The sequence below is a fragment of the Musca domestica genome, unplaced genomic scaffold (assembly GCF_030504385.1).
Source record: "Musca domestica strain aabys unplaced genomic scaffold, Musca_domestica.polishedcontigs.V.1.1 12, whole genome shotgun sequence".
NCBI lineage: Eukaryota > Metazoa > Arthropoda > Insecta > Diptera > Muscidae > Musca > Musca domestica.
Genome location: NW_026712155.1, coordinates 8741085 through 8763351, shown reverse-complemented (window position 1 = coordinate 8763351; position 22267 = coordinate 8741085). Strand labels below are relative to the sequence as shown.

At 36.4% G+C, this 22267-nt stretch overlaps 5 protein-coding genes across 5 annotated transcripts; 3 read left to right on the top strand and 2 right to left on the bottom strand.

The window, feature by feature from the left end:
- The first annotated feature begins 472 nt into the window (after positions 1-472).
- On the top strand, positions 473-1644 carry LOC131807207 (DNA-directed RNA polymerase II subunit RPB7). Its single transcript, XM_059132282.1, has 5 exons — positions 473-629; positions 686-955; positions 1026-1076; positions 1355-1492; positions 1552-1644. The coding sequence occupies exons 1-5, from the start codon at positions 618-620 to the stop codon at positions 1600-1602; spliced, it is 522 nt and encodes a 173-aa protein (XP_058988265.1). The 5' UTR covers positions 473-617; the 3' UTR covers positions 1603-1644.
- A 939-nt stretch (positions 1645-2583) lies between these two features.
- Positions 2584-6195, bottom strand: LOC131800640 (small G protein signaling modulator 3 homolog). Its single transcript, XM_059118183.1, has 5 exons — positions 5927-6195; positions 5221-5869; positions 4680-5155; positions 3686-4523; positions 2584-3630 (listed from the first exon to the last, which is right to left on the bottom strand). Exons 1-5 carry the CDS (start codon positions 5990-5992, stop codon positions 3251-3253), a joined length of 2409 nt encoding a protein of 802 aa, XP_058974166.1. The 5' UTR covers positions 5993-6195; the 3' UTR covers positions 2584-3250.
- A 212-nt stretch (positions 6196-6407) lies between these two features.
- LOC101898677 (trafficking protein particle complex subunit 10) lies at positions 6408-10746 on the top strand. Its single transcript, XM_005187443.4, has 7 exons — positions 6408-6656; positions 6761-6984; positions 7045-7316; positions 7397-9122; positions 9182-9814; positions 9903-10245; positions 10303-10746. The coding sequence occupies exons 1-7, from the start codon at positions 6632-6634 to the stop codon at positions 10527-10529; spliced, it is 3450 nt and encodes a 1149-aa protein (XP_005187500.1). The 5' UTR covers positions 6408-6631; the 3' UTR covers positions 10530-10746.
- Positions 10747-11876: 1130 nt separating this feature from the next.
- Positions 11877-17224, top strand: LOC131800641 (uncharacterized). The gene is made up of 4 exons (XM_059118185.1): positions 11877-12136; positions 15447-15489; positions 16222-16306; positions 16426-17224. Exons 1-4 carry the CDS (start codon positions 12044-12046, stop codon positions 16685-16687), a joined length of 483 nt encoding a protein of 160 aa, XP_058974168.1. The 5' UTR covers positions 11877-12043; the 3' UTR covers positions 16688-17224.
- Positions 17225-19484: 2260 nt separating this feature from the next.
- On the bottom strand, positions 19485-21870 carry LOC101899024 (thialysine N-epsilon-acetyltransferase). The gene is made up of 4 exons (XM_059118184.1): positions 21638-21870; positions 20168-20219; positions 20015-20096; positions 19485-19874 (listed from the first exon to the last, which is right to left on the bottom strand). Exons 1-4 carry the CDS (start codon positions 21710-21712, stop codon positions 19559-19561), a joined length of 525 nt encoding a protein of 174 aa, XP_058974167.1. The 5' UTR covers positions 21713-21870; the 3' UTR covers positions 19485-19558.
- Positions 21871-22267: the final 397 nt, after the last annotated feature.

Here is a 22267-nt window from a genome sequence, read left to right as displayed (position 1 = left end):
GCTCAACTTAAAAGAAACTAGAAATATGCAACTCTGTGAAATATAAATATATACTTTTAAATTTGCAACAGTTGGTTTTGTTCATTTTTATTTTTCTAACAAAATTTTTATATGGGGGCCTAACGTACATTTTTGAGTGTAATTTTATATTGGTCGTTCAGTTTCTTGCTATTAACAATTTATAATTTGCAAATGTGTGCTTCTTCCAAGGATCTGCCTAATTTTTTTATCATTGGTGCCTTATGCCATTTTTACGTTAGAACTTTTTGGAGGGTTAACCTACTTCAAGAGGATTTATTTGAAGTATACGTAATGGATATGACAATTTTAATCTAAATCCATTGGGATAATCCATTTATATGTAAACGTCCTGTGAATTCAATCAACAACACAATTAAAAGTAGAAAATCATTAACAGTTTACCACTTTTACTACCATTAGCATTTTAAAAAGTAGTTAGCACCACTGGACTAGGGATGTGTAGTTAAGTTGAAAAATGAAGTTGACAGTCCATAGTCGATTTACTTCTCCCTAACACAGACTCGGCTATTCTTGCAGAGGAATCCAAAAAAATTGTTTATATGCACTTGAATTATTTTTATTACTAGCTTAACACAATGTTTTATCATGTAAGTATAACATTCCCTGTGTCCATATTCTATTACATTATTACAATTATCTTTAGATTTCTCTGGAACATGAAATTTTGTTACATCCACGTTACTTTGGACCGCAACTCTTGGAAACTGTCAAGCAGAAACTGTACACAGAAGTTGAGGGAACATGTACCGGAAAATATGGTTTTGTTATAGCTGTGACAACAATTGATCAAATTGGTTCTGGTGTAATATTACCGGGTCAGGGCTTTGTGGTTTATCCGGTCAAATATAAAGCTATTGTTTTCCGGCCATTTAAGGGAGAGGTACTTGATGCCGTAGTTAAACAAATTAATAAGGTGAAATGTTTGTTGTTTGCAAATTGTGAAACACAATTCACTATTTTTTTGGTTTATTTCTTGGTAACAGGTGGGCATGTTTGCCGAAATCGGACCATTGTCGTGCTTTATATCTCACCATGTAAGTATGTTTTATTTTTTAAATATATGTATATTTTTGTTTAGTTGATTTTCTCAATATGTTGCTGATTTCATTGCTGTCCATTTTTGTATGGTGTAAATAGAGCCATGTTTAAGGTAACAACTTTAAAGTTGGAAATTGAAAAATACCCAATAACCACAAATGCCATAGTTGTTTTCTAAATTTTTTTGAAATAATTAAACTAAGAAGTTTGCCATTGATTTTAAACAACAAGCACGTCCACCATGACTATATAAATATGACATTTTCATTTTCAGTCCATCCCTGCCGATATGCAATTCTGTCCCAATGGCAATCCTCCTTGTTACAAATCGAAAGACGAAGATGTTGTAATATCGGGTGAAGATAAAATTCGCTTAAAGATTGTGGGTACACGTGTCGACGCCACTGGCATTGTAAGTTCTGCATTTCATTATCAGAACTTTAAATTTAATAAATTGTGTTTGTTTTGTAGTTTGCAATTGGAACATTGATGGACGACTATTTGGGTCTAGTGGGCAGTTAATTCCTACTGCATATTTTTTAAAGGAATAATATCAATAATATATATTTGGAATGGATGTTTCATACTTATTTTAGGAAATGTATAATAGTTTTAATAAATAAAAAATGATTTCTATTTAAATAGCAATTTTTTTTGAACGTTATGTTTATGATGTACGGGGTGAGATGAAATGCTGATGAAAAACTGCGACCAACTTTTGACTAGAATAAATCTTTTGTGTCTCTTAGCATCGCTCGTTACTGTGATACTGGTAGCGTAGCCCGACGTCAAGGAAATGGACGGAAGAAAACAGTAACATCAGCAGAAATGGTTCGAAAAGTCAAAAATGCGATTTGATCGAATTCCGCGTCGCAGCGGCCGAAAAATGGCTCGTGATCTGGATATATCGCAATATTCCATTAGGCAAATATTGAAAAATGAGCTAGGGGTAAAGCCATTGAAATTCCAAAGAAATTCCAAGTGCAAGAACTTACACCGCAGCAGAAAGAAAATTGACTCAAAAGAGCTAAAGAGTTGCTTCGCTTGGCCGAAAGTGGTGAACTGCCGAATTTGGTTTTCTCCGATGAGAAAACATTCTTGCCCAGCCCTTTTTTTAAACAAACAAAATCATCGTGTTTACTTACTAAAGAGGTCAGTTGAAAATGTGCACCTTCCGTTGGCCACCAGAGCTCGAGCGCCGGCCATGGTGATGGTGTGGGCCGCCATAACAGCCGATGGTCGCTCTCCGCTCGTATTAATCGACCGTGGCATAAGAATAAATGCCGAGTATTATCGCGAAATTTTTCTGGAGGGTGTATTTAAGCTTTGGTTACCCTATATGTGTGGTAAGATTTACGTCAATTCGAGTTATGAGTTAATAATTCCACGTACATCTCCCTTGCGCATTGTGATCGTCGCAAGGGTCAAGGAATTAATATTTCTTAAATGTAAATGCGCTCACTGCCCCAATGGTTAAAAGAATATATATGCTGTACAATATAATGCTTATATTATAAATATTTATTTTTAATATGATTTTGAAGTACATATTTTAAAGGTACATATATATATATATATATTTAGTAGTTTAATAAATAAATAATAACTTGGGGGGTTGACGACAACATTATATAAGTAAGTTGAAGCACTTAAGTGAAGATTTCAAATTCTGCATAACATTTTCAAAGGAAAATTACAAGCAAGGTATAAGATTTTCATATGATAGGCTTATCTAAATCTCTCGTTACATATATATATATATTGTATGCTAGCTGCAATACATGGATTATTTTTTAGACTGTTTTTGATAATATTTTTTTTAAATTAACATAAATGCACATTTTTGTGGTAGAAGAATCATGTTCAACAAAAAACAAACTTTTAAATTAAATATAATTCTAGATGTAAAAGCATTCATCTTTTATGTAGATTGATACATATTTCAGACATTATTTTCGTTTTAGATACAGGCAATATGTTAACAAATAATAACTTTTCTGAAAAAATATATACTTTTAAAACCCTTATTAGAAATAAAATAACTTTTAAACTAAATAAAAAGAAAAAAAAAACATGAAAGCTACAACAAATTCGGGAATGTCATTCTTTCGTTCGAGTTGATAAAATAAAACTATCAAATTAACATTTAAATTTCTTCTTGTACACAATCTCACAAATCCCATGAGAATAAATGATGTTTGACCAACATATCTCGCACACCATCTTTAAGGGGTTGTGATTCCTTGCCACGCTTTGGCGGCAATTCCCAATCGGGATTGAGATTAAAGGCAAATTGTGCCAGTATACGGAGTTCACATTTAATTTGTACCCATCCTGGTGAGAAGATAAATGACCAGGTGTGGTACCATTTTTGTACAATATCTTGGCAAGAGCATAGGACTTCCAGCCATAAATGTAAAACCTGTTCGTTGAGACCCAAACAAATCAGAGAACGTAGTTTGACATCCATTTGGGCGTGGGCCTCGTCGTGGGACTGATTAATGGATTGGACACAGCGGTATAGCAATTCTTCGGGGGTCAATACTTTGCCTGAAAGGAAAATCAGTTAAAAAAGCTTTCTACTAAAATCCATTTACAAATTTACCATCCTCATCCAAACGATATGTTTTACATAACACCAAGCGGCTATATACCGATTCAAAGTCTTTTTCCACCTCTCTTGAGGCGGCTTCTTCAATAAAAAGCCATGGATGTATGGGACCACCCAAAAAGCTTGGCCTTTTCATGCCATGTTCCAAAAACGCCTTCACCGCCGGGGCTAATGTACCTCTAACTAAATCGGTTACGGTCTCCGATATGGCATCATCTCCTGCAGAAGTATACTGTTTGCTACGTTCATCCAATAACTCCACAAATTTAGCCGGAAACCAACCACGTAAACCATTCAACTCTCCCACCCAACAGTGTTCATCTTTCTGACTAATTATTGTTATGATATCGTTTTTCCTGAAGCCCAACTCGTCGTCATCATGCCGTTCGAAATCATGCAATGCTTTGGCCCTTCGTTTACGCGTTCGTGCCACATTTATAAAATTCTCATGATCCTTAGCATGCGATTGGGTACTGTAGTCTGCCGTTAATTGGATGTGATTTGCCAACTTTGGTTCTATGGCAATAAAGTGACGAGCTACTTTCAGTATGGCCTCACGTAAGTCTACCAATATTTCGGTTTGCCTGATATTTTTATTTTTCACTTCCTCCGTGCCATTATCACCGCGGAATAACAAAGTCTCAAGTATTGATTTCGACTTACGCACCTGTCGGCGAGCTAAATGCTGTTTTGGTAAATTGGGTAGGGAATTTGGATTGCCCACAAGGCCTCCTTGATCTGCCATTAGATATGCCAGGTGGCGACGTCGATGTGTATCAATCACCGTTTGGCTTAAAGAACCACCAACTTCCAAGGCAATTTTAAACAAAACCTAGAAATGGTAAAATAATTGGTTATATTTTCTTTTTCTACACACGTATATTCTTAACGCCACCAGTACAGGAATTATTTTACTGTCGCACTGCCTCACAACAACCATGTTTTGTTTTGAAGGTGATACTTAATATTTTTTTAAAAAATTACTTACTTCAACATCATCTATCATGCCTGGTATATCGGAAAGCGAGTTAAATATTTGAGCTGAATTTTCCAAATTATGCAGATCATTTTCTTTCATTTTGAGCATACCCAATGTAAGTTGAAATAGCACAATACTTCCCTCGTAGAAAAACCAATCCCAAATGCGAACCAATATTTTCATGTGAACAACATTGGCGAACAGAGTAAGGAACCAGTGCAAGGTAATGAGGGAAAGTTCAATGTCATGTTTTTTCAAGCTATCATCAACGGCCGACAAATAATTGGCAATAAGTGTTTGCATGACCCGCTGATCGGCCTGAATGCCCAACAATGTGGATGAATAGTATGAGGCTGGTAAGAGATCTTCAACAATGGTTGCCATCATCCAAAATGCATTTTCCTCCTCCATGAAGAGAAGCAAACAGGCGGCTATTACACCCGTGCCCTGGCAGTAGCCAATATCCGGATAAAGCCATGCAATACCTGTGTAGAAAATATTAAATTCTAACTGCATGTAGCTTTAAAAAAGCAATATGTAATTTGGTTACCTCTTAATATCCGCCTAAGTCTGGGTATACCAGTACTATTGGGATTGCTAAAGCATGCATTAGTTGGCAAGATACGCAAAAGATCTTTTTCAATTTGCTTCGATGTCATTAATTGGTCATTTGCCGATGCCTTTATAATCTCCTGATAGCTGGTCTCACTTTTTTGCTTCTTGGACAATGCCCCTGAGAGTCGCATCCACATTTGTGGCCTTAGGGAATGGGGTATGCCCTCTCTTACCATATTCCGTAACTTTTCGGTGCGTGGCAACATTACACCCACATTCTCCCACGTCAATTCATTGGCCTCTTTATTGTGAGAAAACTCCAAGTGGGCAATCCATTGCAAACGGTGTTGGGCATCTTCGACAAATGGAATACTTAAGAGCTTTTTGGAGTTTTGCTCTGGTCCGTCTTCTTCCTCGACACGAAATCCAAATTCATCAAATCTATAATCGGGTTGATCATTGGGACCACTGCCGTTATCGGACTCGGGTTTTGCCAAAATTTCCTGTGGCCACATAGAGGGGGTCAGGGCTGAAAATGGACCCCCCGGATTGGGTCTTAGTCCATCTACCACACTCAATTCCTCCATTGTTGTAATAAGTTCTTCGCCAATGCTATCTTCCGAATTGAGGGTCTGTAGCTTTTTCTGAAAATATAAACAATAATGTGTTGTTTCCTTATTATGCTAATTTACAATATTTACCGTATGTTCTTTGGAAGAGACATAACCATCATGATCTCTTCCAAATAAACTTTTTGCCATTTCCATTGTGGTCCTATTTGTTAATTGGCCAATCTGGGGGCTACAGCATTAGACGAGGAATAAGTTTTCAAAGTTGGTCTTCTATTAATTAGTTAAGCAAACCGATTTCTTATTTCCTAAACATGACGACGACAAAAAAATATATTTTCACTCTATAATAAATTTGACGTTTCACAAAACATCTGACACACAGGGAATACGAAGAATATAGGTTTGTCTGTTCATAATTTGCTAGTTCTTGATTTATCTCTCTTTCGTCTATAAACATTGATATTCTTTAGCCTTCCCACGTAACATGTCAAAGAGAGGGGGAGAGAGAAGGGAGAGAGGTTGTATGGTGGATTCTCAATTGTGAAATTGTTAATGAAAATAAACTAATTTTTATTAATGTTATAATTATACATTTTTAATAGCTTAGTAGAATTAAGAACCAAGTGCCAACTACAATAAACGCCATTTGATGATATAGCAGACGGTATTAATGTACGACTCCAAGTGACAATTGTAATCTTCTTCTTCTTCTCTTATGTGTATGTTTTCACGTCAGCTGTTGATTTTATGGTGGACGGTCGTCGTCATGAAAAAACTTGAAAAAATAAAAAACTAGAAAAAAAATCAAATAAATACAACAATTTACAATAAAATATGAATTTTAAACCCATAATAACTTGTAAGTTTCACATTTTGCCTTTCGGTGTTTTTTTGTTTGAGTAATTACGCATAGCAAACCCCTTACTGAGACTCTCTAAAATAATCTTATCCTTTCTTTGCAAGATACGGGTGCTGCTCCATTATTTAGGTCATTGGAGGGCCAAATAACAAATGCTATACCCCTGGACACTTGTGAGTGGCGTCGTACCCTACATCGACCCACAAAACATGTAAGACTTGATGCCCAGTTTCAGCCGTTCAATGAGAAACTTTTGGAAAAGTACAAAACAGGTGAATGGAGCATTTTGGAGCATCCCATACTGCATATTTATGTAACGGAATGTAATGTAAGTTGAACATGCCTAACAAAGAGATTTCCGCATAATATCTCAAAAATATCTTTCCAGGATGTGGACAACTACAAAAAAACTACCCATGAGGAAATAGAAAAATGGTTAAAATTATTGGCCAGCTATGACATTAGTGATTGGATGATACTTCTGGTCGAGACCATAGATGTACGAAAGACCAAAAACTTATTACAGCGAACAACAGTATTGGATAAGATACGTTTGGATTTTGGTGCCAAGAATGAGGATCGTTGTATTTCGGTACTAAATCCTGCCAAATTTGAACAGAAATCCACGGAGAGTTTCAGATGTCTAGTGCAGCGCATTAGGTATAACTATAAATTCCAATACATATCGCTAAATCAATACCCATCGTGATGAACACATTTTTATGTTTAAATTTTTACAGGTTCCTAATGCTGACCAGTTATAATCGTAACATAGGCAAATATGAAGAACTTATACGTTCAAAACGTGAAAAACGCAATCATGATGGTTGGGACTTTCGTCAATATTTCTTTATGCAAGAAGACTTGGCACTGGTCTTTGAAAAGTTGGAGCTACACACAGAGGCCCTGATACAATACGATGAACTGGATGCAATTTTCTCACAGTTCATAACAAACTCTAGTTTTGGTGAAAAACAAAAATGGTTGGAATATTTCCGCAAACCACTTACGTCCTTCCACGGCATTTGCCTTAGGCGAAAGGATCGTTTTGAGTTGCGAGAGAAAATTCGTAATGATGGCGTATCGTTGTTGGAATTTCGAAATTATTTATTCGAACGACAAGCTTATTTGTTGCAGCAGAGCAATGACACTCCATGTATAGCAAAAAGGCTCTTAGCCTTTTTGTTTTCCACATTGAGAGAAGTGGAATTGGTTAAATTGGAATACCAGGAAGGTGCGTTGGCCTGTTGGGAGTTCGTGTGTGCCCTGGAGGTACTGCAAGTGTGTGAAATGTCAATGGAACCCCAAGAAGTCACCTGCTTTCAACATTGTGCTCCTATTTGGAATTTGGCCAAGGATAAGTTATACGAATTGGGAAAACTTTGTGGTCTTTTGCCAGGATATACTCCAAGCTCTGCCCAGCTACACATTGTAGTGCAATTGTCTGCAGGTATTGGAGATACCCCCATGGATCAGCAACATCAATTCTTAAATCCCACACCTCAACAAAGAGATCGTTCACCTGCCCGCAAACCACGAAAATCGGCCCCAGAGCAGTTAAAGGAAGCCTTGGGTTCGAACCAGGCCTTTCAAAAACTATATTTGGAACTAGCTGAATTGGCCATTAGCACATACAAACATGTATCGCGTCTCAGGTCAGCACGTTTGGTTGGCCTGGACTTGGGCAAGTTCTATTGTGCCCTAAATGAGCCACACAAAGCTGTGGGATTTTTTACCGACCTGCTGCGAGAGCTTAAGGCCGAAAATTGGCCATCGCTCTGTTCTCAAACATTGCTAGAACTGGCAAATTGTTATCGCAAAATGGGTGATGCCATGGCCTACACCAAGACATGTAGTGCCATTTCCTGTTGTCCAGAACTGGAAACATTGGTGCGCTCATTTTATTTCGATGAATTTCTCAAATCTCTAAAATCTCTCAATTCTGCCCTCTCCGCCCAACCATCCTTGGAAAATGCCAATTTTTGTGTTCTGGAAGATCATTTTCGCATCAACAATATCCAGGTGTTGAATCAAAAACCCATCATTCAAGATGACATAATACGGGTCGAGGTGCAATTCGAAAGTCTATATCCTCGAGAAATTCTAGTGGACGAAATTAAGCTGTCGTTTGAACGTTACATAGCCCCACTGCCCAATCAAGTGAATACTCCAAATGCAATGGCCCAAAAGGCAGCTGGTTACATCAAAGACAATCGTATGAAATTCTCTCTGCTATTGAATCGTAAACAAGACAATAAACTAGATTGTGCTTCGGTGGCTTGTGACACACCGAAGCCCAAACAGCCTGTTCGAAGAACAAGTAGTACTAAACGCAAACTTTCGCCCAGTATTCAATCGGATTTTAGTAATTCAGTGACAGTGGAGAATATTATTATACAGCCAGGAGCCAATATAATTGAGCTGCAAACAAAGGGTACTCGAGTGGGACAGTGGGAATTTAAGCAGGTGAGCAAATGCATTTTTTCCAATGCAAAATGGCTTTTTTAATTTATGACCTCTTTTAGCTACGTTTACGTATGTCTCAATTGGAATTTTTGTCCGAACACTTGCCTGTCAAAGTCCAGCCATTCGACATCACAACAAAACCGGCCACGGCCGTTCTACATTTCAAAACTCTTATAGCAGGCATAGAACAACCCATACGCTTACATGTTTCCGGTGGTAGCTTTATATTTCCTCCAGATGCCAAAATAACACTTAAATGCTCAAAAAACCTTCGAATACGGATGCTGAACCAAGTAAAGGAGGAAGATTGTGATACCAACAAAGAAAACCCCGATGAAGATACTTCGTTCGAAAGTGTGCTTCATGTGCCTCTGACGAATTTCAGATCTTTCGAAGAACGTGACATACCATTGGAAGTGTTGACGGATGTGCCTGGGCGCAAATTGACCAAACACCTGGAACATCACATTACACTGAGTTGCCCCTGGTCGCGCAATGAGTTACAGATACCCATTGAATTCCAGCCAGCCATAGAGGCTTCCTGTCACCTGCACACCTGTGGTACTCAGAAGTTTTTGCAAGTGATTGTTAGGGGTTTAGAGGCGCATCTGTATTTGACAGAGGCACGGGTGCGATGCGATGTGCCTGGTGTACGTTTGATCGATTTGAATCCTGCAACACAACAAAAAATTGTGTGTAATCCAATGATTTCAAATTGAAAAGCAAATAGTGATGGAAGATTTACTAATAATTTTTTTCTTTTCATTTCTTTCTCTTAAGGAGATTTATAAAACCCTGACCGTGTTTTTCCTTTATGAAATACAAGTAGAGCCTTTGGGAACGGAATCAGAGTTCCCAGTAATCAAAGTGCATTTCATGACAAAATATTCGAGTGTGGAGAAACCCTATTTGCTGCGTAATTTTGGTTGTGCTTTTGATTTGGTCGACTATGTGACACTGTTCAAAATCCAAGCCCAGCTGGAACCCAATGAGTTGTGTCGCTTGAAATCGGTGTGCAATTTAAATTTGAAAATAACCAAAATACACGCAAATCCCTATAGTGATTTAATGTATGAGGTGTTGTCCGATCAAAATTCCTGGGCGGTGTGTGGTCGATCATCGGGTAAGTTTCAGTGAAAATAAATTCCATCCACTTGCAATAACATAAAATTTACTTAAGGTATCATTTCCATGAAAGATGTCGAAAGTCATTCAATTTCTCTGGATGTTATGCCATTGTGTACTGGATTTTTGCCAATGCCAAGCATACGTTTGTCCAAGTACATAGCATGTAGCAAAACTAAAACTGATACTCATTCGAAAGTTTCACCATTCCCACCGGGCCAACTATACAATTCAACAAAATCGATGCAAATCCATGTCATAGCCACAGCTGGTGACCAGTAATACTAATTTATTTTCATATACTATGTAGTATGTATGGAGTGTTTGACTTGAAAATATTTATTTAAAAGCAAAAATGTGAAAACAATTTGTATTATTGTTAATCATTAACATTTAAAATTCATATGAAAAAAAAAAACGTAAAATATTCTAATTATAATTTTTATTAAATATATTTATAATCTATCTAAATATACCCAAAAGAAAGTGATTATAGTAACTAAGCTAAGCATATTCATAACATGTTAATTTTTTTTATAATTCTATCGATGCGATTCTCTATTCGGAAACGAAATGTATTTTTCTCGGGAGATCAATATTCCAATCATGTTTAATTGAGGAGGAATTATTTGCGTACACAGGTTGAAAAACTGCAACAAAGTAAAACGCCATAATTTTTACATTTTTTTTAAAATTTTATTGAATGAAAGCAATAAATGTCGGAAATAGCATCAAATTTCAGAATAAGTTTAGATTTGTTCGAATTGGTTACCTTTGGCACGAATTATGGCCTTCAAACGGCCAATGAAACTGTCACACGCTGCCCGAATGTTGCTCTGCGGTATTTTGGCCAATTCCCGGCGATGCGCTTGGTGCCAATTTTGGAGACCATTGTGTGCTGGAAATGAAGCGAGGAACCTCGCCATTCTTAGATGGGGCGTGCTGAGAGCGATGGTGCTGAGTCCTGTTAGAATGTTCAATGTCTGCGGCCAAAATGTTTGCGTGCCCAAGGCTTTAATACAACCTTCAGAATATTTTCGCGATAACATTCGTCATTTATCCTGATGCCACGGTCGATTAATACGATAGGAGAGCGACCATCGACTCTTATCACCATCACCATGGCCGGGGCTTGAGTTCTGGTGGCTAACCGAAGGAGAAAACCAATTTCGGCAGTTCACCACTTTCGACCAAGCGAAGTAACTCTTTTGCTCTTTTGAGTCTATTTTCTTTCTGTTGTGGTGTAAGTTTTTGCACTTTTTGTAATATCAATGGCTTTAACCCGAGCTCATTTTACAATATTTGCAGAATGGAATAATGCGATATGTTCAGTTCATGAGCCATCTTTCGCTTACTGCGACATGGGTCTCGATCAAGTCGCTTCCTTACTTTTCGAACCATTTCTGCTTATGTTGCTCTTTCCTTCCGTCCACTTCCCTGACGTCGGGCCACGCTACTAGTATCACGGTAACAAGCGATTGTACGAGACACAAAAGATTTATTCACATTTAAATGCTGGAGTGCTCTAATGATAACATGATAATGATATAATATTGAATAATCTTTCATTCAAAACTTTCAATTCCAAAATTGGTTTGACAGTTCATTGTTGTTGTCACATCCGTCAGCAGGCGATATTGAAAGCTGTCGCTATCGCTGTCTATATGTTCATTAGTCTATGATTCTACTACTGCAGTCACGAAACAATTACCACATTCACTTTGTTTCTCTTGGTGCATACACACCTACTACTTTGAGTGCGGATAAACCGATCAGGAAAGCTTACCACCAAGAATATGGCATCAAACACCGAGGCATCAATGATTGGAGGAGGAATATTTCGTAGAGCTCAGAGAAGCGATCTAAAGGTTGTTTTGGAAATGATGGCGGTAAGGAAACGCATTAAGTTCATATCATGTTGGAAGTTAAGGGTAAAGAACTACAAAATAAAAATAAATTACTCTCCTTTGTTCTTTTCGAAGAAGCCAGCCGATGACTAATGCCAATCAAACAAGTAAAATAGTATCAGTCGGTCCGAAAGATGTTTATACCCCAGCCTTGAGTTATGATTATTCAAACTGGTGACCCTTTATGGTTGGGGCTCCGATCTCTGGTTAAGAACAATATTTAGATATAGACTGACAATATAAGTATTGGAAATTGTGACCCTTTGTGGGTGTGAGATACCAGAAGGAGTTGGCGCGTTGCGTTAGCAATTATATTTGGATGTGTGAAATTGGAAGAGAGTTGGATTCTTATTTTGCTTTCTTTGAGCGTTTTGTTTTACAAAATCTTTAACCCTGTTTAGGAGAGGTATCAGAAGAAATGGTCCGATCTCTACCATCTTTATAACAGATCTTGTGTTGTTGGAAATATTGAGATGTACGAAGTATGAATGAAATCGGAGATTAATTTCGTGTTTTATGAGCTTCATGAATATTCAAAAATTTAACCCTTTGTGTGGGAGGTACTAGAAGGAATGGACATATATATTCCATCTTCACACCAGACCTTGAGTTAAGAAAGGTATTAGGTGTGTCTGGTTACTTTTCCTGCAGGAATTGTCCAGCAACATCTTTCTGAGCGAGTAAGGTAGTTTTACTCTCTTTTGCAAGGAAATTACGAAAGGTAAACAGACGGTATTCCTGCAGAAGCTTGCAACTAATCAGCTGATTTGTCAAAACAAACCAATTTGTCTCCATTAAAAGAATTAAACGAAAGGAACCACCACCAATTTCACAAGTTTTATAAATAAAAAGAAAATTGACAATAAAATAAAAATATGACCAATATAAGGAAGATAGATTTAATGTGTTCCGCGGAATCCTTTAAACTTGTTGCTAATGGCATTTGTCTAAAAATGTTGGAAATAGTGTTTTGTTTTCTTATTACATATTAATATTTATTTTTTTTAAATTTTGTAAAGTTGTTCTCCAAAAACAATAAGTCTTGCTAATTCCAAAACAATATTTTCAAATTAAAATCACAAAAAGAAATAAATAAACAATAGAAAACATCTGATTGAATGTCGATGAATGAGAAGAAGAAGAGTTGCAAGAGATTGCAAGAAGAAATTTGTCCAGCAAGAATTTGCAAACTCTCACTGAAAGAACTGTCAAAATTTCTCTCTCCAACCGCTCTCTTTTGCAGAACTTTCGGGTTAACAGATGACTTCCAGTAAAAATTTGTAACAATTGTTACAAATTTTAGGGTAACCAGACACACCTATTGTGATGTGTGTAATTTGAAGAGAACCGGATGCTTATTTCGGATTTTGTGATCCTTTGGGTTATTCAAAACTTTGACACGTTGAGGGGGAGGTATAAGGAGTGGTCCGTTCTCTACCATCTTTATAACAGATCTTGTGTTGATCGAAATATTGCGATGTACGAAGTCTGAATGAAATCGGATGTTAAATTCGTGTTTTATGAGCGATGTCCGTCCGTCTGTAAAAATCACTCTAATTCCGAACGAAATTACGTAGATTGCTAAAATTTTACTCAAATATATATTATGTCTGCAGGACTTTTGGCATTGAAAATAGGTATAACACCCATGTAACGGTACCTCCCGATATTCGGTATTTTGATTATTTTAGCAGAAGCTTGCAACCATGGTACAATGATATCAAGGTAGGGCAGAACTACCATATGATTTCAATTTTTTTATTTTCTTGGCTTAATATGTCATCTTTATTTGTTTATGTATGTGTTTTCCTTTCAATAAAAAAAATTGTTCAGAAAATATTCAAATTTGGGTGTTTTCAAAATGTTTATTTCAACGTATGCATCGACAAAATCTAGAGTTTTCGTAGCGAAATATTCCTTCAGAGATATATAGTACATGGTTTTGAAAAGAAGTGTTGACCTTTCATTCAGTTATCGCGTTTTTTCAATTATTTATTCAAAATAAATGCAACAAGTTGTTTGATTTTTTTATTGTTTTGATACTAATTCTGACAGTACAAGCCAAACAGGTAGACCTCTATACTTGCAATTTTTTCAAAGTTGACCTACCTTCTCTTCATTGTACCATGCTTGCAACTAAGTTCGAAATGGATACTACAGCCTAAGACAGAAAATTGTCTGTGCAGGTACACGTCTTCGTAGAGGCCCCAATATAACGGTTCCTCCCGATATTCGGCATTTTGATGATTTTAGCGACATTATTCACCGGATTTTTTTCAAATTTGGTATTTGAAGTTCGAAATGGATACTACAGCCTAAGACAGAAAATTGTCTGTGCAGGTCCACGTATTCGTATAGCCCCCCATATAACGGTACTTCCCGATATTCGGCATTTTGATGATTTTAGCGACATTACTCACCGGAATTGTTTCAAATTTGGTATTTGAAGTCCGTAATGGGTACTACAGCCTAAGACAGGTCCACGTCTTCGTATAGCCCCCATATAACGGTACCTCCTGATATTCGGTATTTTGCTGATTTTAGCGACATTACTCACTGGAATTGTTTCAAATTTGGTATTTGAAGTTCGTAGTGGGTACTACAATCTAAGACAAAAGAAGTGTCTGTACAGGTCCACGTCTTCGTATAGCCCCCATATTACGGCACCTCCTGATATTCGGTATTTTGATGATTTTAGCTACAGTATTCACTGATTTTTTAAGTTTCGCATTTGAATATTGTAATGGCTTATGACAAAAACTACCTATGCCGGTCCATATCGTCGTATAGACCCTAAAATAACATCAAAATTCGGTATTTTAAGATTTTAACAGAATTTTTAATGGATTTTATTGTTTTTGAGAATTGCCAAATTCGTTCCAAATGGTGGAGGGTATTCGAAGTACGGCCCGGCTGCAGTTACAGCTTTTTACATGTTTTCTTTAAAAAATGTCGACAATGTTGTGAGGGACGTACCAGAAGCAGTGGACCGATATTGCCCATCTCCGTACTGGATCTAAGTTTGACAATAATATTACGATGTACCAAGTTTGGATCAAATCGAATACTTTTACCTGCGAGAGTTATCGTACGCACCAGACAGGCGGACAACGCTAGAACGGATTTGATCAAAAGAGATCTAGGGTCTAAAACCGTTTTTTCGATAAGGCACATATGGCTGAGGGAATAATGTAATTTATGTATTCTTACCTCCAAAACCCACTTTTATATAGGCCTTGCGTGCCGCTATGAGTTCACACTGCAAGATATAATTCGATTTATTATATTTCAGGAAATATGTGAAATACTCGGTTTGGAGCCACCAACGGAAGAAGGTACAAAGAAAACATTTGTGTATTCATACATCTACCTATGCTGCTATCAAGAGATAAGAGTTTTACCATGGTGGAAGAATATAGGTAGATGCATTAAGGCATTGATATGTCAAAAGTTTTGAAATGTTTTTTCAAATATAAGTATATTTTTATATGTTTTCCCAAACGACACCAATCGGAGGTTGTTGTAATATGCATTTTCAAACAATTTTAACGAATTTGAATAACTTTTCAATCAAAAATTTCAATTCCAAATTTTTGACAATTTATTGTCCCATCAGCTGTGTCGATGCGACTACCTGTATTCTTCTACCACGAGTCATGGCTAGGTGTATTAATGTCAAATTATAAATGAAAACGACCGCTGGATTTTATTTCGGCTCTGTAATCCTTTTATCAAATGTCACAAAATATGCCTAGCCATGGCATTAAGCTTTTTGTGTACATAAAGAGCTTATTTGACTGGCTTAAGTCATCGGCTGGCTTTTTCGTAGAGGAACAAAGGAGTTTTAGGTTGACTTAGTTCGATTTTGGCCCTAGGCTCCTTTGTTCATTTCCGAAGAAGCCAGCCAGATAAGCGCTTTATGTATTCCCACCTTTAGATATTTTTTCCCACCTGAAGATAAGTTAAAAGTAGGAAAAGTTAAAAGTATTTTTATGCCGTACGTCGAGTAGTTTGTACTTTTATTTTATTTAAGGGAATATATGTTTTTAAAATAATTTTGTTTTCAGAACTTGTGAAAAAGTGTGGTATGGACGAAGGAGGAGATGAAAAAGTTCATATTTACTTAATGCAAGGCTTTGTAAACGATGAAGTGTGAGTTTAAAACATTCAAAAAAAACTTCATCTGCCATCAGTGGCTATAATTTATGATTGCACCCGAAAATATTTTCAATAATATAACTTTTGCTTTTCAATATTGTTTTTTTTTTCAGTACAACAGTTGCATGTGCCTTTTGCTACCCTGAAGATTCTGTATGGAAAGGCAGACAATACTGTTTGAAAGACATGTATATAAAACCGGATTATCGTTACGTAGGTGTTGGGGCGCGAATTGGCGTAGGAATCTGCGAGACAGCCAAGAAACTAAACCGTTCTGCCATTTTTAAATATTCGATGGAAGATTTTTTCCGTGCGAAACTAGGATCAGCAGATTTCATTGATGTCATAAGGGTGTTTAGCCATGCAGAAAAATAATTAGGAAGGTTTAGTCATCCAATCATATGTTAAAATATTAATTTTGCAACATCTCTACAACAATTGGTCTGTTCCAAAACTGCAAGAAAATTAAAGTTTTTTACTTCGACACCCGATTTTCCCTTTATGATATCGAAAAAAAAATCCGAAAAAAATCGTATCAGAAAATATATACAGGATAAAATGAAAAAACTGCAACCAACTTCAGACTGCTGTCATTCCTAAACTAAAGAAGCGATAGAAACCCGCGTCGCAGTGGCCGAAAATGGCTCGTGAGCTGAACATATCGCAACATTCCATTTGGAAAATATTAAAAAATGAGCTCGGGGTAAAGCCGTTAAAATTTCAAAAAGTGCAAGAACTTACACCGCAACAGAATGAAAATAGACTCAAAATAATTAGACTCAATAAAATTAAAAAAAAATGTAAAAATTATGGCGTTTGACTTTGTTGCAGTTTTTTTTTTATCTCATCCTGTACAAATCTACTTATTCTTGAAAAAAAAAAAAAAATAAATAAATAAAAATTATAAATGTCTACCTGTATTCTTCTACCATGGTATGTACACAAATCAGACATGGGAACCTGCAAGGTAGATCTAACAGGTAACCGCATCGGCGAATTGCTACAACAAAGCAACTTTTGTGGTACCCTCAAATGTCGAAATTGGCATCTAAGGCGAAAAATATATATTCGCCATGACATTTAAAGTTTGCGGCAAATTTGTTTCAACCAATCAGAAACGAGATGATTGTTTACATTTTATGTTGTATTGTCCAAGTGCAAAAGTCCAAAGTTGATAGTTAGCCCTCGAAATGTTTGCACAAGCCCACAACTAATATCTTCTACGTCTGGGCCGCCTGGAAATGTCCACGATAAATTGCATATTAAGGCCAGTGCTGGACATAATCTCAACACCTAGGATTTGCACCACATGGCACCGCCAACATCTCCAGCAACATTGCCCAAAATGTATCGCATGTTAACAGTGTACATATGCAGCAGCAGTAACAACAATTCTCGAACTGTTCCATGCAAAATCAGGGCACCAACACTCCAATGCATATGGCCATAAATACACCTCATATTCAACAGCAGAATATGAATATCAGTAATCAAATTCTTAATAATTTGGCCAATAGCCAACAACAATACCCAACAACAAAATTTTTTTCTTTTTCATTTTTTTTAATTTTTTACTGTCAGAAGAAGACATAAACAAACTTTGTTTTTGTGTTGCATTCATTTAGGGCGAATTCAGCATTACAACAAATTGTTTTGACATTTAAAGGTGCCGTCAGCTGGGCTGATGCGTAACAATTGTTGCAAATTGATGACTAAAAGCAGCGGTGCTCAAAACCGTGTTCTAGAACATGAAGAGAAAAAAGAGATAATTGAAGAGAAAAGTTAAGTTCTGTTTTTCTTTATATTTTACGGTTCTATTTAATTGTTTTTAAACACGAATGTTTGCCAAAATAATTTATAAAGCAAATGGATAAAAAATATATGTATAAATAATGACTTAACACTGTTTTGTTCTTGATTTAAATAAGCAAAGAGAAATTTGACTGAAAAGAGATATTTCTTTTTGAGCACCCCTGCTAAAAGTCAAAGGTTGACACGAAAGATCAGCAGAAGAGAGCGAATTGAGAGAACAATTTTGATAGCTCTTTCACAGAGAGTTTGCAAATTCTTGGTGGACAAATTTTGTTCTTGGAATGACTTGAAGAAGAGTTTCTTCTTCCCCTTTCGGTGATTTATATTTGGACAAGCAATTTAAGAAGCATCTTGGAAATCGCAAATGTAAATGTGAGAATGCATAAAACACCCTTTTGACGGGCTTAAGTCATTGCCTGGCTTTTTCGGAAAAGAACAAATGAGCGTAAGGCCAAAATCGAACTAAGTCAACCTAAAACTCCAAAGTTCATCTACGAAGAAGCCGCCAGCCGATGGCTTAAGCCAGTCAAAAAAAAAAAAAGGTTTTACGCACACTCACCCATGGTAGAAAAATATAGGTATACGCATCGACACAGCTGCTGGGACAACTGTCAAGCCAATTTTGGAATTGGAATTCATTGAAAATTTTTGAAATTTGTAAAAATTGTTTAAAAACGCGCATTATAATAACCTCCGAATGACGTCGTATAAGAAAACATATAAAAATCTGCTTATATTTGAAATGACATTTAAACTATTTTGACATATCAATGTTTCCAAGCGTTGATGCCGCTACCTGCATTCTTCTACCATGCACTCACCCTAATTGTTTTTTATTTCGGCTCATTTTTAATTTCTGATTGCTGGCAAATTCCCAGTTTTCTTGCAAAAGAGAATAAAACTTCTTAGCTCTCTCTCTCTCTCTCAAAGACGTTACTGGACAAATCCTACAGGAAAAGTAACCAGACACACCAAATGCTCGGATGGAATTGCTCATTTGAAATGACGTTACCTCCTTAATTCTATTATATTTTTAATATTTTCTTGGTAACAATAGGTCTGTTTGACAAATTGATAATTTTCGCAGAGTAAATTTTCTCTGTAAAATATCAGTATTTCTCTCAGCATTTTTCGGTAATTCACCTTGTCTCATTTAACTTTATTCAAAAACTGGTTCCCATCTCTGGATTTGTAAATAAACATTTTGACAATGGGATACTGCCAAACTTATCAATTTGAAAAAAAATATTGCAAATAAAATTATTGACGTTACCTATTTAATTCCACCAGGTTTTTTAATGTTAATCGCTTCAATAACATGACACTAATAAAACAACATTTTTTTTTAAATGCATTATTTTTATTAAAATTATTTATAAAAACAAGAACTGTAACCAAAAGCAAAAATAAAAAATAAATTTAAAAAAAAAAATATTATTTGTTTTCCAACTCCTTTGACAGGGTATCCAATTGTTCTTCGTGCAAACGGTAAAGATGCCACTGTTCAATTTCCGTCAGATCGGATGCTCCCAATTTTCGATAGAATTTCGAAGCAGGATTCCATGATAGAACATGAAAATCTACTCTTTTGCAGTTAAATTCCTTGGCCTTATTGGCCACTTCTCGGAAAATACGCGCACCAGCTCCAATACCTCGATAGGCGGGTTTAACATAAATATCTTCGAGGAAATAGAATCTACCTTTCCATGTGGAATAAGCAAAGAAGCAAATGGCATAACCAATTGTTGTACTGAAAAATAAAAGAAAAATGAAAGGGGTTAGACGGAAAACATCTCATCTGAGGTTCATCTCAAAATGAGGTTCCTCGCTTCATTTAATTTTACCATTGACAAAAATGAAAATAGAAAATATTATTTCTTTTGAACTCACACTTTATCGCTTTCCTTTAAATCCAATACATAAATGTGACAGCATTCTTGTCCTCCATCTAGACCGGAATCTCTGGCAAGATCTGAAAACATGTTGTAAATTATTACTGGAAATACATACACACACATATATATCGATTTCTATTTTTTATACCTTGTTCCGTCAGTTCGGGTCCATCACTCATATTTTCGAAATCGGCCAATTCCTAAAATCACAACACAAAAAGAGAATTAGGTCCATCTGCCTGTAAATAGTCGGTAAAGACCTGCCAGCGAACAGATGAGCGCGAAGTGTGCATTTTTTAAATATAAACAAATAAAAAATCAGCTAAGTTCGGTCGGGCCGAACTTTGGATACCCTCCACCATGTGAAATGATTTTGGCAATCCGTTAAAAATTCTGTTAAAATCTTAAAAAAAAAAACCGAATGTAGCCGTTATATTAGGGCCTATACGACGACGTGGACCTGCATAGGCAACTTTTGTCATAAACCATTGCAATATTTAAATGCGAAACTCGAATAAAAAAATTCGGTGAATAATATAGCTAAAATCATCAAAATTCCGAATATAGGGAGGTACCGTTATATTGGGGCTATACGAGGACGTGAACATATCCATTACGATTTTCAAACACCAAATTTGAAACAATTCCGGTGAATAATGTCGCTAAAATCATCAAAATACTGAATATCGGGGGGTACCGGGGCTATATGAACCCGTGGACCTGCACAGACAATTTTCTGTCATAGGCTGTAGCATCCGTTACGAACTTCAAACAACAAATTTGAAACATTTCCGGTGAATAATGTCGCTAAAATCATCAAAATACCGAATATCGGGGGGTACCGTTATATGGGAGCTATACGAAGACGTAGACCTGTACAGACAATTTTCTGTCATAGGCTGTAGTATCCATTACGAACTTCAAACACCAAATTTGAAACAATTCCGGTGAATAATGTCGCTAAAATCACCAAAATACCGAATATCGTGAGGTACCGTTATATAGGGGCTATGCCAAAACGTGGACCTACATCAGCCATTTTCAATACCAAATATATATATATATATATATATATATATATATATATACTTTGTGGGGTCTGAAATGTCTATTTCGAGGTGTTACAAACGGAATGACAAACTTAATATACCCTCAATACTATGGTGGAGGGTATAAAAATCGGCTATCATAGTAGACATTTTCAAGTTTTTGCAATACTAGAACATATCAATGTTTTCAAATTGCTTGATTAAATTATTTGAAAATGGAGGAGGAGTAACAGTAAAGTAGACCAGAAGAAGTATGATCAGATCATTGCAAACTCATAGTAAAATCCCTGTCAAAATTTCTCTCTAGAATCGCAGAACTATGGCGTTGATAGACAACTTCTAGTAAACAATTTGCGAAAATTGTTACCCATTTTTAAGGTAATCAGACAGACCTATTATTGTTTGCAGCGTAAACACATGGTGGCGCTCAGCTGATGCTGGGGACTCATTGCTTTTTAATTTATTTTTTATTGTTTTCGTCTTTTGTGGTGGCATTATTGACTCCTTTCCCCTTGCTCTCTCACTCTCATTTTTTTCTAATGAGAATATAATTCTCTACATTTCCTTACCTGTATCATTTCCATAACAACTTTAAGATCTTTTTTCTCAGCTTTACGAAACACTAAATCTTTGTTTTCTGCCATTGTGCTGTAGGATTGCGGTAACTTTCCGGATCGATTTTTTGCAAGTCAAACAAACTGGTGTGTTGCAGGTGTTGTTCGAATGTATGTCCACCACTAATGGAAACTTACTGAATGGATTGTTTGCTTTAACGGCGGCGTCTGTGCGTTTAGTCAATAGTCAATGTTTTGATCTAATCTTTCGCACGAGGGTGTGTGAGTGCTTTGAGTTGTTTTTTTTTGTTATCAAATCCGAACATTAACCCTTGTGTGACTTCGTGGGAACAGTGTGTATGCGTGTGTGTGTTTGAAGGAAGAGTGTGAAAGCCCAGTAAACAATTTTTGCCGAATTCGGTCCGATTTCTGTCAGAATCTCTGAAAAAATGTCCGATTCTGATTCCGAATTCCTTCCGATTTCGGTACGAAAGTTGTATGGACGTGGTCACCGAATTCGGAAAGATTTTCTGAAAAAAATCTGAAAAAATATTCGATTTTCTGGACGAATTCGGTCCGAATTCGGTGAAAATTCTTGAAAAAATAGGAGAAAAAATTAGATTTTCGGAAAAGATTCGGAGGACA